The sequence below is a fragment of the Erpetoichthys calabaricus genome, chromosome 4 (assembly GCF_900747795.2).
Source record: "Erpetoichthys calabaricus chromosome 4, fErpCal1.3, whole genome shotgun sequence".
In the NCBI taxonomy this organism is placed as follows: Eukaryota; Metazoa; Chordata; class Cladistia; order Polypteriformes; family Polypteridae; genus Erpetoichthys; species Erpetoichthys calabaricus.
Genome location: NC_041397.2, coordinates 59,996,474 through 60,011,883, shown reverse-complemented (window position 1 = coordinate 60,011,883; position 15,410 = coordinate 59,996,474). Strand labels below are relative to the sequence as shown.

Sequence of the window (15,410 nt, the reverse complement as noted above, 5' to 3'; positions counted from 1 at the left end):
GTGAGCTGCCGCCTTCAACAGCTTTGTGCCGCGGTGCTTCGCATACTTAAAAGCCAAACAGCCCTATTGATTTGTTTGCTAGAGATTGTTTTCTCTATCTATGTGACATTCTGTGCTCCTGACACGCACTCCTTTGAAGAGGAAGATATGTTTGCATTCTTTTAATTGTGAAACAGAACTGTCATCTCTGTCTTGTCATGGAGCACAGTTTAAACTTTTGAAAAAGAGACAAATGTTTGTTTGCAGTGTTTGAATAACGTTCCTGTCTCTCTACAATCTCCTGTGTTTCTGCGCAAATCTGTGACCCAAGCATGACAATATAAAAATAACCATATAAACATATGGTTTCTACTTCGCGGATTATCTTATTTCGCGGGTGGCTCTGGAACGCAACCCCCGCGATGGAGGAAGGATTACTGTAATGCTATTTGGGTATGTTCTTTCCTAAAGTAAACATTTCATTTTTAGTTCTCCATAATATTTAAGATAATGAAATGGAAAAAGTGCTAGCAAATTTTCAAATCCAGTAAAAAATGCTACTTGGAGAAACCAAAAAAGATGTAAACATCAACAAATGTTAGCTACATACTACAACTAGCTAAGCACCTTGGTTTGAATTAAATTCACATAACAATATATAAAGGAATACTCCACCTAAACATTTTCATTTTTGTATCTACTACTCACCCCACATTGTTCATAGTGATGTTTCATAGAGAAGAGAGATAGCAAAATTCCTGATATAATGCAGGGCTTGAAATCAGTGCAGGATTGCAGGTTTCCCATACCCTTTTAGTTATTCTTACACAACCAGTGTTTGCTATGCAAGAATTTCCCATAGAATTTCTTGATAAAAAATGTCTCTGTCAGGTTCTAAACAGATTTTTTTGTCTTTGTCAAGCTATGATTTTTATCTGTAGTTAATTTATTTCTTAGAATTTATTTTATGATTTGATTGTTTAGGTTTTATAATGCATTGGGGATGTCACAAGCTTTTATGTCTGTCACATCTGTTTAGCAGGGCACAGGCACAGCTGCTAGGCACATGTTCACATGTTTTGCCATGCTATGTTAATGTTAGAAGGCTACATATTGTGCAAAAATAATGCACAAATAAAATATCCATATTAAACAACTTAAGACTATTTACTGAATTCATATTTAGTTTTACTACTTTACTTGATTCTGACTTTTGCCTATATTTGTATGTTGATTCAAACTGAATAAACACATATTAGATAAACTTTCTTGGACTAATCTATCCTATTTTGACACTCTCAAGTAGTCACTACTCAGTACCAATCACTACGTCCCTTCAATTTGCTAGAATTTTGCCAATGTCTTATACTATGCATATGCAATAACTTGTGACTATGTTTTGGCAAGCCAAATTAACATTTAGAGATATCTAAAGTTGTACTTTAAGATATCTGAAAAATGCACTCAAGGTTTCTTAAAATTAATTACATAAATACATCTATTTCAAACGCATCTTAAGATATCTCACATAGATTTCAAATATCTTGAAATGATAGTCTCTTCATTTTGAGATATCTCAAATGCATTTCAAGGGATCTCAAATGCAATTTAAAATTTTGTGAAATACATTCCTGTGCATTTGAGATATCTCAAATATACTTTGAAAATGTTGTACAACTTATCCCAAAATGCCGAAAAATGAGGGCCTTGCTTCCCAACTCTAGACCCAGCTGGCTGAGACCAAATGTTCAGAATAACCACAAAAACAGAGAAAAAAGATGTCAAAAAAAAAAAAAAATCCACAAAAGTCCTTAACAAATGATGCTTCCAATACAATACTCAGTGCCAAGCTGGAGGACCTGACCCGCTGACTGGAACTATATAGGCAGAGAGCGATCTTCTAGCTGTACATCACTGTGACCCTGCCCAGTGAAACTCTACCTTAATGGGACCAGGGCTCATAACTAAACACAATAAATCAACAAAACAAAACAATATTCAAAGCATAAAAAACATGATTAATATTATAATATACAAAATAATTTGTATTTAACAAATCTGTTGATAGCATTAAATTCCTGGCTAAATCAAAACAGATATCTGAATCATAATTCAAAATATGTCATATTTATTTCCTGTAAATTGCATATGCTTTCCAAGGGCCTTCCTGTGTATTTTAAGATATCTTGCAATGCATTTGAGTTAACGTTTTATTAGCATATATTCAAAGTTAGACTATACCGGAAATAACTGAAGTTTTGTAGAAATTGATGCAGTGATTTTTGTGTGATGCTGAAACAGACAGACAGACAGAAATTCAATTTTATAAGCTATATAGATAACAATAAGAATAAGATAAATAGATTCTAAATAAACAAAGCTCCATTGTTAAGAAGCAATTTCAATAAGGAACACTACTGATCTGTTGTTGCCATCTAGCAGATATGTTATGCTATTAATATAGTATTTATTTTGGCATGATAATGGCAAGTTTTATTTAGGTTGTCATAGTTTTTACTTTTTTCTAGACATTTATATGGATAAAATCTAAACTTTTATTAGCGTATAATCAAAGTTAAACCACTGGAAATAACTGCAAAGTTTTGTTGAAACAGGTGCCTGTGGTTTTCACATGAAGCTCTAACAGACAGACAGACAGTAAATTGTATATAAAGTATATAGAAGAGGAAGATATATTGGTTAGCAACAGATGTTGAATGATGCATTTATTTTGTTCTTTAACTTAGTTATTGTTGACACAAATATAGTCAAGAACAACAATATTTATTTATATAGCACATTTTCATATAAATGATGTAGCTCAAAGTGCTTTACAGGATGAAGAATGAGAAAAAGGACAAAATATAAAAAATAAAATTAGGCAATACTAATTAACATAGAATAAAAGTGTGGTCCGATGGCCAGGGAGGACATAAACAAAAACTCCAGACAGCTAAAGAAAAAAAATAAAATCTGCAGGGGTTCCGAGGCCACAAGACCACCCAGCCCCCTCTAGGCATTCTACCTAACATAAATGATGTATGTTACACCATCTTTACAGTTTCTGAAAGCTATGCATTCTGTTACCACCAGATAAGCAAAGTATTTTCCCATTTTATTGCTGTTTCACTGACACTGCCATATAATGTTTTTTGTTGGTGGAAAACAAAGGCGGTGAATTATACATTCAAGGCAATGTCCTTATGAAACAAACCCATTCAAATCAATTGAGCTAGCTGTAGACTTTCATATATCATCACCCCAGTCTGTGTGATATTTTATACTGGAAAAACTACAACAACAGAATGACATTTGATTTCTAAATACTAAATCAAAGAATCAGCCCCATATTTTGTCCTTGATGTCAAATATTTAGTGTCTTTTCCCCAAAAAACTATCGAATGGGGACCATCACCCATTCACAAATTTTACTTGAAGAACTGTCTTAAATGTGACGATTTTCTGCTTGTTGGCAGTTTCAACAAAATCACAGTATGCCTAATTTAGGACGTATCTCATCTCTGCTACAGACATAACACATTATGAAATTTTTCATAGCTATGATGCACATTTCCTACAGATAATGAAGTCAAAACCAAGAATGAAGCAAAAATATTGTTGCAAGAATTATTAAAATGAGTATTTAATTGGAGTCTATAAAAAAATCAAGGATAATAGAAAACTGCCTAAAAGGTTCTCTGAAGAGAACTGACCACTAACATATGAACTGACCACTGTCTTGCAGCTGTGCATATGTCACACACCTTTATGTTTATTCACACAGTGAAATCAACTGGGAGCCAATACGAGGCTGATTTCCAGTTTGCACCCAGCACATCCACAGATAGGCTCTAATGGCTTCTTAAGCCCATAATTGAATAAGTATGTTTGTAAGATTGAAAAATGATAGACTGAAAGAAACTTTTGTTAAGTATGAGCTGGGTGGTTACTTCCTTCTAATTAATAGTCAAAAGAATACCTGCATAAAATACCCTTCCATTTTCAGTCTCATTTCATCTTGTTTAGAGTAGGGGAGTGGTGTGGGGTGGCATAAGATTTCCTAACAGCAAAGCAACAACCAGCCCAATGTCAGTCCACTGCCGGACACATCCAAAATCATTTGTACAGGGATGATGTAAAGTCATTGATCAACCCTAAACACATACATTTAGAGTGGTGGAGGAAAACAGAACGACCTGGATCATTGAAACTGAAACCTAACATAACATACTCAAACCTTCTTAATTCATTTCAGTGTCACAGGGGAGCAGAGCTCATCCCAGTAGAATCATGGGTAAGGCAGCCAATCAATTAAAACATAACATACTTAAATAAATTGTAAGGGATGTCAAGAGGTGAGCAATCTGTTAAATCACATCAAGATTATGAGATTCTTGACTACATAAATATTGATCAATACAACCAGGATGTATGGACTATGCAGTGATACACTGAATGTATGGCTGCAGTATGAATTCCTGAAAATATCAACCCTGCTTTACAAGCTGTAAAAATCTGCCAAGCTCTCCCAGTCTTCAACTAACTAACTAGCCACCAGCATGACAGTGTAGTGGTTAGTGCTGCTGCCTTACAGAATACCAGAGTCCTTGGGTCAAACACTGCCCCTAAAATTATCTTTGTGGAGTTGGAATCATTCCTGTGTGAATTTCTTTTCATATTCCAAACACTTACCCATCTTGCAAAGTTGTGTTTCTAAGGTGCATGTGCTCAGTGGACTTACGTCCCTTTCAAACAAACACCCCGATGCAGCTGGGATGGGCTCAGATCCCTTTAAACCCTGAACTGCAATGAGTGAACATATAAAATAAACAGATTAATTATCTGACTAGCTGTGTGTAAACATAAGCAACTCACTTAACCTGCTTGTGCTCCGGTTGTAGAAGAAAATGTAAAAAGTTGTACTTAGCACTTACAATGCAAAAGTCAGTAGCAGTATTACTATGTGTACTGTATTATTGGCAGTAGTATTTTAGTATAATGTGTTCATTTTGTACAAATCCACCTTTATTGATTACTTTCAAATACCTGGGCAATATGACAGCACAATAAATACCTATTTTTCCTTGCAGTCTTAAGATTCTAAGATGAAGTACCTTTAATTTGGATTATGCATGAATATTCACAAACGCTAATAAAAACGCAAATAAAATGTTAGGTTATATTGTAAAAACTGTTTAATGTAAATTGAGAGACATTACACTTAGACTATATTATGTACTACTAAGACCGTATCTAGAGTATTGTGTGCAGTTCTGATCACCACACTAAACGAAGGACATAGTAGCACTTGAAGCTATGCAGAGGAGAGCAACCAGGTGCATCCAGGCCTAAAGGGCATTTCCTACTCCAATAGACTCAGAGAATTAAACTTTAATCTTGAGCAGGGGTCTATGTGGTGCCCTAATCCAGTTTTTCAAAGATCTCAAAGGCATTGACAAAGCAGAACCAGTCGAATTCTTTCAGCTTACTGGTGTGGTGAGTCACATACTTGAGGACACCAGTTAAAAGTAAGAGGAAATGCATTTAGGACTGAAGCCAGGAATCACTTCTTTATGCAAAGAGTTATGGGAATGTGGAACAAACTACCAAGACATGCAGTTGAAAGAGAAACCCTGACAACCTTAAAAGATGTATGTGGCTAAGATATGGGGGCAGCTTAGCTATCATCTAAACAAATGAGCTTGACGGACTGAATGGTCTCCTCTCATTTGTCAAATTTCGTATGTTCTTATATGGCATGTCTATATGAGCTTTTCTGCCCATAATAAACAATAATTTAAAAATAGAGTTTTTGTAAAATTATTTCTTTAGCTGTGAGACAGAAGTTGAGCAGCGCTGTGAATTGTAATCCAACTCTTCATGTCATCCAAATCAGGCTTGTGCCTCAAACCGTTTGCTACCAAGATCTGAAAATGAATGATTTTTAAAATCCCTTCAGTGGAGGCAAAAAAGTGAAATATGGCTAACTAAAAGTTTCACTTGGGAGATGACACCTGTAAGGTATCTAATGCCAGTGCAGACACACAAAGTATGCAATGTAGTTGTTGCTGCGCTCTAAGTCAGACTTACATGTGCCTGATGTTTGATGCTAACATTCATCAAGTGCTCACTCAACACTCATGGAAATGCTGGGCCATATGTGTGGCATTGTCTTTTGAAGGGTGTTTACAGCGGCACTGTTCTGGACATGAGACAATAACACACATTCCTACAGCACCGATGGGAATGTGACAGAACTGCACAAGATTCCTGGAAGGGCTCTGTCCATCCCTGCAACACTCCAATGTCACCATGCCTCATTTTATATTTTGACAGTAGGGGTCCTTCAGCCCCGTGACTGGAATTCCCCTGGGGTCAGCTTTAATGAGGTCACACATCTCGTCTATAATGATAGGAAATGCAAAAAAAAAGAAAAGAAACAATCGTATTCATTAGTCAGTCAGAAAGCCCACGACATTTTCGCAGATGGCAGCTAAACTGTGCTGCTGCCTTTAAATTATAAAGAAAAACAAATCAATATAAATTAGAAGCGGAAGACGAAACACGTCAGGGTGGCGCCCTTACCTCTCCTCCTCCTGGGCTGCCATCGCTAACTTGCTGCTCGATGGCCCGGGCATGCATTCATTCGGCGCCCTCTCCTCGTGCAGGGAGCGCAGAGCCCGGCTCCACCCGGAACGCCGCTGCAGACCGTTAGGCTCGTGACTCGCCTAATGCCGCGCCTCCTCATTCATTTCGTCCTTCAGTCCACAAGCGCTGCCTCGGCGACCAGGTACAGTAAGCTGCAGTCTCTTCATAGGCTTCGCACTGTGCGTCCAATAACTCTGCCTGATGCTGTCCGTTACTTTATTCCCCCCAGATACCAAGGATGTTGATTTCTTTTTTAACTCCTCAGATATACGTCTTGCCAATTTTTCTTCTTAGTCCTTTTTTTTCTGATACGTGCCAGGTTTTCAAAACCAGCATGTGTTGCACGGTCCTGAAAGAAAGACATGAGCGAGGGAAACGCATAAGGGAGGCATGCAGTCACGCAAGCCACTTCCTACCGTACAACTGTTTCTAATAATAAACGCTTAGCACTTCTATCCAAGCTGCGGATTTCTGCTTTGCAGCGGCTACCGCTTTGCATTCTGGTACTTGTAGGCCTGGAAGTGGCGAGTGTAAAATTGCTTTAAAGACGCAGTACAGTAAACGAGTTCGATAAAGGAAATATGACAAGATCGCGTCCTAGAAGTACTGCACAAATCGTGTACAGTAATAACGGGTGCTAACTTAAATGAACTTGTTTGATGATTGCACCACCTTGCCCTTCAACTTAATTTTATTAGCCGACGTGAATGCCGGTAAATCTGGTAGTCTCATTTATCTAGCGTGGCTATGACGGACAATGATTTCATACTCGTATTACAAAGATTCGATCTGTGGCCTCAAGCAGCTACGAACGACAGCTGTTCTTGAAGTTATGAAAGCTCGGAGGAAAGAGGCCGCATTTTGAGAAAGGAAACGGTAAGGGTGAAGTAAAGGTATGAAAGAAGGCTTTCAAGAAAACAGGAAGAAGGAGCGAATACCAAAGAATCGTATTTGTTTTGTCAAAACGGCTCAAAATTTTAAATGTAAAGCACATTTCAAACACGTGTGTGGGATAAAGACACACGAATTTGACGTTGAACCGTAGGGGCGCACGATGGATTGGCAAACCCCTTTCACTTTCTTGACCTGTTTGCAATCCAGACTTGGGAACAGTGTAACAGTGTACCTATGTTACAGTACAATCAAATGAAAGGCACCATATGAGGTTAAAATCAGCGACCTGTTGGCATGACGTTTAGAATGGCACCTCACAGTGCTTGAGGCTCCATGTCTACGCCTTGTAAAAAACAACTGACACAAGCTCGTGTTCACCCGAGTTTTGTCACAAAGTCCACAACTGCATCTGTAGGCGCTCTAACGTTAATGGATTTGGACAGACTGAGTGCCGAGAAAAGCGGTGCCATGGTCCAAACTGAGTACCGTCCCAGGTTCTTTCCAGCGCGTCTACTGTAATGTTGCTTGACATCAGCAATTCTACCCTCTTCGTTAATAAACGCTAACTGGTTAATCGATCGAAATAACGAAGAAACTGTTTACGATAGAACAGGTCTATTATCAATCTTCTAAACCCGCTTTACCCTATTATCCTATGTCTAGTCCAAAGGTTAAAAATAAATCAGATTCTCTTTAAGCTAGTGCAATTAAAAGCATAGACATATTTTAAATTGTAGAAAAAGTAACGACCGATAATTAGAAACATTGTTTGTAGGCAGACGTAAGACACAGAAACCCGTCAAACTAGAATAAAGTTCGAAATTTAAAGGAGGGAAAACGGAACGATGACTTAGATTCAATGGTGAAAGCAGTTCTAAAGTAATTTTTTTAAATGAATTCATCTGGCACACAGCAAGTGGATAGTTTAGGTGCTGGAATCATTAGATAGATAGATAGATAGATAGATAGATAGATAGATAGATAGATAGATAGATAGAGTGTCAAAAAGGGTACAAATACACAAACCGCATCCAATTTAGCATCGCCAGTCCACCTAACCGTAATATCTTTGAATTGCGAGTGGAAACTGAAGCACCCGGAGAACAGGCAGATTTCACGCAGGGAGCACTCCGAACGCCAACCCCGGTCTCCATGGTTGCGAAGAAATAGCCAATCACTGCGTCACCGAAAAAGGCATATTGTAGTAGATTGAACGGGAAATGCATTAAATTGATTTTGAAAAAGAATGTACACAATGGTATGTTACAATTTAAAGACCAGCGAGACATATACATAAATAATTATAATAACTTCTAAAAGCAACACCGTTTGTCATCTCCTTAATAAAAAGACATAGTTATTTAAAATACGAAATGCTGATGCACATTTTCAGTATGCATTTATCAATGGACATGTCGCTTTTTTTTCCACCTTATAAGCTATATATTGTACCAGCTATTATTAGATGTTAACGGATGCCCTAACATTATGACAAAATTTAAAGTTCTATGAATATAGAAGCTGATGGCATTGTATTACGAACTTGCAATAGACATAAAACAAATATTCTGGAAAACGCTTAAATTACAATGAATTCGTGGGTCGGAGTTTCTGCGTCTGGGCATTAAATCAGATTAATACAATACCATTGTTTCTGGCAGCGTAGCGACCCACTACAAAAATAGTACTTACATCAGACTAGCCGCGCATCTGTTCACTTGTGTCTTCGTGACATCTTGTCGGGTTTCATCCTAAACCGTGTGGTATGCAGAGCGGCTTGAAACACTTAATACATGAATTCAGGGCTGCTCTGTCAGCAATCTTTTTTTTTTTTTCTTTTTTTTTTTTAAATCGAGGGGCTGCAATAGCCCCAACATATCCGGACAGGTTACGTGCCGCTGCAATTTCTCCAGGGTGCGCTCACTTGCGAGAGAATACTTGCTTATAAATGTTCAGAATGTGCCCGACTCCTGTCAAAAATCAGAATTATCTTTTGCCAAAAGGTATAAAGGCATATTATTCATCGGTTTCATTTTCACCTGTTGACACATGTGGCTTCTTCTATACTAAATCTAAAACAAATTATACTAAAATAACAACACTCTGGAATCTATTGGCAAATAAAATATTATAATTCAAGTTTGAGATAGTCAAGAAGACTGAAATACATTCTGCAAACAAAACGACCTTTAAAATAAAAAAAATGCCTATAATCCATTTAGGTTTATTATTTTAAGAGCAGAAGACTTGCATTGGTAAGCCAAGCGATTAGGTTTGCTTTTGAAATATTGGCCTATTGGTAGCTCTCCAAACTAAATACAAATTTTCAATAAAGTGGAACTTTTATGGCATTTTCTCACATTTGTTTCTCTTGATTAGCCAGAATCATGTGCTCGCTAGTTTGTTCATTTGGTTTGATTTTTTTTTTTTTGTACTAGAAGTGTTGTGTTCTCAGGACTCAACTTAGGTTAGCACTTAAGAGTTCTAGAATGGATGCTGGCAGCTATTAAAAACAAAGGATACATTAAGTTGTCAAATATGTAAATTTATATGTCACAATTTTGAATTACATTAATTTTTGTGTTTCATATTAAACATATGTTTACATGGTGCATTTTTAGATGAAGTCAATGCATGCATATTAAAGTGATGTGACTTGGGGATAGACGCAATAGCACTGTTCTAATATATATCAGTTCACAACAAATATAAGGCAAAATACCATCTGAAAACCCTCAAAAAGATCCTATCTCTCTTTATAATACAAAAGCTGAGCTATTTTCCACACCCACTTGGGTATTGTCCAGTAATGTGACATCTTTAATGCTTGGACCAATTTAGAATGAAAATAAAAGGGCAATTCACAGACCTTCTAATGTACGCTTTAATTTTGGAGGCCTGGAAAAGATATGAAATGGATGGGTCTGATCTAATCATGTGTTTATCCCTTCAAGCAAGTTTCTGGGAACAACAAGAAAGAAAGGCATACTTGACAAGAAAGAAAGAAAGAAAGAAAGAAAGAAAGAAAGAAAGAAAGAAAGAAAGAAAGAAAGAAAGAAAGAAAGAAAGAAAGAAAGAAAGAAAGTGCTTTATGGGAACGGAACTGAGTAAATTTAAGGTCCATCTACTGGGTGCAAGGAAGAAACCAAAATCTGGACATCAAAACTGAATGTTGTGATTGTTCGTTAGGAGGCACCTGCTATTACCATCCACTCATCCATCCATTCATCCATTTCAGAAACGTTTAAACAGTTTTCTAAAAATATGTAATTTCCAAATAAATTAATTCTGGTGTTAATATTTTAAATCATCTGACTAGTCTAAATTGTAGGTTTTATGTAAGTTGCACAAAAGAATAAATTGGGCATTGTAATGACAAATAAGACATAATTATCTACTGTGTGAATTAGTAAGAAAAAATGCTAGCTGTGTTCATTTCATTTTTTTTTCAAACTCTATGATTGTAAATTGATTGTTGGAATGCTAATGCATAATTAAGTAGCTTATATCTTTAACTGAAGAAACAACTAGGTCCCTTAGGATAATTTAAACACCTTTTAAAAGTTCCATACTGTTGTTTCCACTACAAGTAAATACCAAACATTCCTCTTGAGCGTCTCCGCCTAAGGGAACTTGTAATGAATTATTATATTTCTCAGAAGGATAAAGCACTCTTTAGGTACAGCTGACAAATGTGTAAAATAAGAGATTGATAGGATTAGTTAAACAAATATAACATAGGCATTTTTGCATGTGGCATGTTCAGTAAATCCATGAAAATCATAGTTTAATTTACAGTTACTCAATTCTTTTATGTTTTTAGTATACAGTATACATAGACAGCATATACATATACACTCTATATTCTCAAACCCACAGAACATATTTCAGAATCTGTACCACTAGCACTGGACACAAAGTGGGGAACAGCTCTGAAAAGGATGCCAGTCGTCACAAGAGATACGCACATTCATCCAGTCACACTGGGACCAGTTTAGAACCTTCAGTTCACCTAACACATCTTTGGTGATATGGGAGGAAAACTTGAGCGCAAGCAGTCATGGGGGAACATATAAACTCCACAACTTGGAATTATGTTTTTATGTATATAAATATATTTTTTGAAAAAAAAAAAATTTATATGTTCATGTGGAGACCTAAGGGAGACAGAAAAGAAACATTAATGAATGTTCCAAGAAGACCTCCTTCTGGGTTACCTTTTACTAATTTTGAGTAAGCAGAAAATTATTCTGACCTGTTTTTAAGGACACAAAAGTCTTCATTAGCATGTATGGGTGTGGTAAATGTTTTATTTTTAAGAGAAATTCGCAAAATTACAGTTAAAGTGGAAGCAGGTGGTTCATCAAAATTAGAAGCAGAATGCAGATGTAAACAAAAAAATTCTAAAAATGGTCGACATGCCTCTTTGGAATTTACAGTGCTGCTTTAAGTCAAGAGGATGGATTTGAAAATGTGGACAAAGCACTAATCAGATTTAATTACACATTCATTAACTTCACTTTCACTTTGACAACTGGTTGCTGTACCAAGGTAATGAATGAAAATGGGCTTTAAAATGCCTGATAAGAGAAACTACAGATGGAAATACAGTAGATGCATAAAATAAAACCTTTAAGGGCCTGTTTAAATATAAAACACAATATGGTTGACTTGTCATTTATTTAAGAAATTACAAGTCTACAACAGGTCTTTGTAATTATATTTTCACATATTATATTGTCATTGGGTGCAGCTTTTTCACGATCCTCACAAAGGTTTGTTCTATTTCCATTACAAGAATTGACTCAAAACGGTAAAACAGTGGCTTACTTGGCAAGAGCTGGGATTCCTTTCTATAACGGGGTAATGCTGACCTTCTTCCTCCACAAGCTGTCAATCTCCACTTACCTTGGAAGAATTTGTGCTTTCTTCCCCTATACTCACATATGTTATGAGTAAGTTACCTTGTTTAAAAACATCTCCCAAATCTTACAAGAAGTGCATGTAAACTCTGTGCATAGACACAAAGGAATTGAACTAGGAACTGGTCCCAGGTCACTGGAGCATCACCATACTGCACAAATACTACAAAATACATACTACGATATCAGTCCATTACATGTACACATATGAGTTAGAATAGCAACCCGTGAAAAACAGAATAAAAATGATAACGATGATAATATGTGTGGGAAAAGTTGTGAATAAACCTCCCTGATAACAAAGAATTTGTCAGTTAAGGCTGACAGTTTTACAGAATGCATGCAAGTCAGAAAACACACACAAAATCAAAAAGTTTGTTGGCTTTTGTGCAAGTCAAACTCTGATTTAAAATCATTCAAGCAGTGTAATGGCACGGAGGAATAGTTTGGACAAATATTAAATAGATAGACAAATAAAAGTACTACAGACATATGGCAATAAGTAAATAATGACAACATGAAATTTGAGTATAAGTAATTAAATGTGTCTCAGAATATATATTTTTGTTGCTTATTTCTTTATGTATTTAATCACATAAGTGATGGCTCTGAGGTAGCGATTTGCACTGGCAATTGGAAGGTTGCCGGTTCAAATCCCGTAAATGCCAAAAGTGACTCTACTTCATTGGGCCTTTGAGCAAGGCCCTTAACCTGCAATTGCTCCGTCCTGGGTATCACGTTAACCAGCATGCAGCCCTGAAAGTAGGCCCTCCAACTTGTAGGGAAAACCTCAGGGTTGGTGGCAGAATTGGCACTGCAGCCACCATAAAAAACCTCACATTGGTTCCATTCTGAACTAGTGTGGTGCTGAGGTGTCACCCATTGCATGGCTGCACTCGGTTCCTAATCTGGGTTCCTGAGTTGGTTTGTCATGTGATGGGTGTGGCGATGTGCTGTTATTAGTGTGTGCTCCTAACCTCTCTCTCTCTCTCTCTCTCTCTCTCTCTCTCTCTCTCTCTCTCTCTCTCTCTCTCTCTCTCTCACTCACTCTCTCTCTCTCTCTCTCTCTCTCTCTCTCTCTCTCTCTCTCTCTCTCTCTCTCTCTCTCGTCTCATTTATTGATTGATTTATTCACCAATCAAAAAACAGTATTTGCTAGAGCCCACCCTCTTAACTGAGAGTTTTCATTTCAAGGCTTCTTTTATATTGCATGCAGTGTCACTGAAATAAATAAATGAAGTTATTAAATACATACACAGGGTAATAAGCAAAAATATATATTTCATGACACATTTAATTATTTACACTCACATTTCCTGCTGTTATTATTTATTTATCATAACATTTCAGAGTATTTTATCCATCCATCCATTATCCAACCTGCTATATCCTAACTACAGGGTCACGGGGGTCTGCTGGAGCCAATCCCAGCCAACACAGGGCGCAAGGCAGGAAACAAACCCCAGGCAGGGCGCCAGCCCACTGCAGGACACACACACACACACACGGGACAATTTAGAATCGCCAATACACCTAACCTGCATGTCTTTGGACTGTGGGAGAAAACCAGAGCACCCGGAGGGAACCCACGCAGACACGGGGAGAACATGCAGACTCCACGCAGGGAGGACCTGGGAAGAAAACCCGGGTTTCCTAACTGCAAAGCCACCGTGCTGCCCCGAGTATTTTATGTATTTGCATATTTATTATTTATTTATTTATTTTATTTTGTCCAAAATATTCCTCCATATAATGGGACAGTATGCCCAGCAAAAGTCAGTCTGTCCAAGTAGAAATAAACTGATCTTAATTTATTTAAAATAGTTTACTTTAACTTTCAAAATGTAAGGGAAAATTAGGAGAAGATAACAATTTTAAGAAAATGGCATTGCCTAAATAGTAATAATATTTGGAAATTTTGTAATCCTATTTTTAATATGCATAGATGAACATGCATACTCACTGCTTTGGCAACAAAACTCTTCAGAACATATACTGTATACTGTAGAGTATATCTAGTCTTCACAGATCTGCAATGGTGGTATCATTTTAACTAAAATGAATTCCTTTATTTAATATCTTCTTATGGTTTTGAAAATGTAAGTTGAAATGTGAGAAGTACAAAGGAAAGCATAATGTTTTTATTTAAGTTTTATTATTTTTGTTTTTCTTCTTGCCACATGTGAAAGGTAGGTATCCATGATGCCACATGCCACTAGGGTGTGTGACTGACTACATGCATGTGCTTGACTCGTGGGTTATGCTATAAGCATTTGTTATATATTTCAGTGTGATTGGCATAATCTTGTTATGTCATTTCTGTGATAAATGCATATTATTTTTGTGTTACACAAATACATATTTGCTTTGAAATGCTATGTTTATTTTTAAAACTGTACGTATACATGTGAATGTTTGACACAGATCATTCAAGTTTTTTTGCAAACTAATTATGGTACAAATAATAATGGAGTAGTTCATAATAAGTGGCACATTATAAACTAGTAGAACCCCATTTGTGATAGAAATTAGGTATTGCAACTGTTTCTCATTAACAGGAAATTCACGGTAAGTGTGAGTCTTGATTTACAAGAATGACTCTTGAGAGAACCAATCAAAGTTGTTTTTTTTGGACAGGCTAATAACTAATGAAACTGAACCCATTCTCCCATTGCCTGCTGAACAGAGCTGAAATACGCCCTTAAAATATAATGATTTCAGCAATATATTTTTTAAACCTCCATGTCATCCTGCTTCCTTGGCTGTTCATCTAAATAACTTCCGTCTTTGTTCGTCTCTGTCTGTCTCTCCCAGGTTGTCTAAATACAACAATCTACCCTCTCAGTAGGTGTGTCCCTAAAATAAGAAATATTGCCGGCTCAAGATCTGTGACCTAAGAACTGGACTCCTCAGTCATTTATGGTCACACAAATAGCGTTCAAAAACAGAATTCTCCCTTTGAGTGAC

The 15,410-nt window shown here is 36.8% G+C and overlaps 1 protein-coding gene across 1 annotated transcript in view; it reads right to left on the bottom strand.

Moving 5' to 3' along the window:
- The window catches only part of sacs (sacsin molecular chaperone), a 104,737-nt gene extending 97,639 nt beyond the window's left edge, over positions 1–7,098 (bottom strand). Inside the window, exon 1 of the mRNA XM_051927316.1 lies at positions 6,565–7,098. Within this exon, the coding sequence (XP_051783276.1) occupies positions 6,565–6,617 (53 nt within the window). The 5' untranslated portion in view covers positions 6,618–7,098. The remainder of the gene's footprint in view (positions 1–6,564) is intronic.
- Between the last annotated feature and the right edge of the window lie 8,312 nt (positions 7,099–15,410).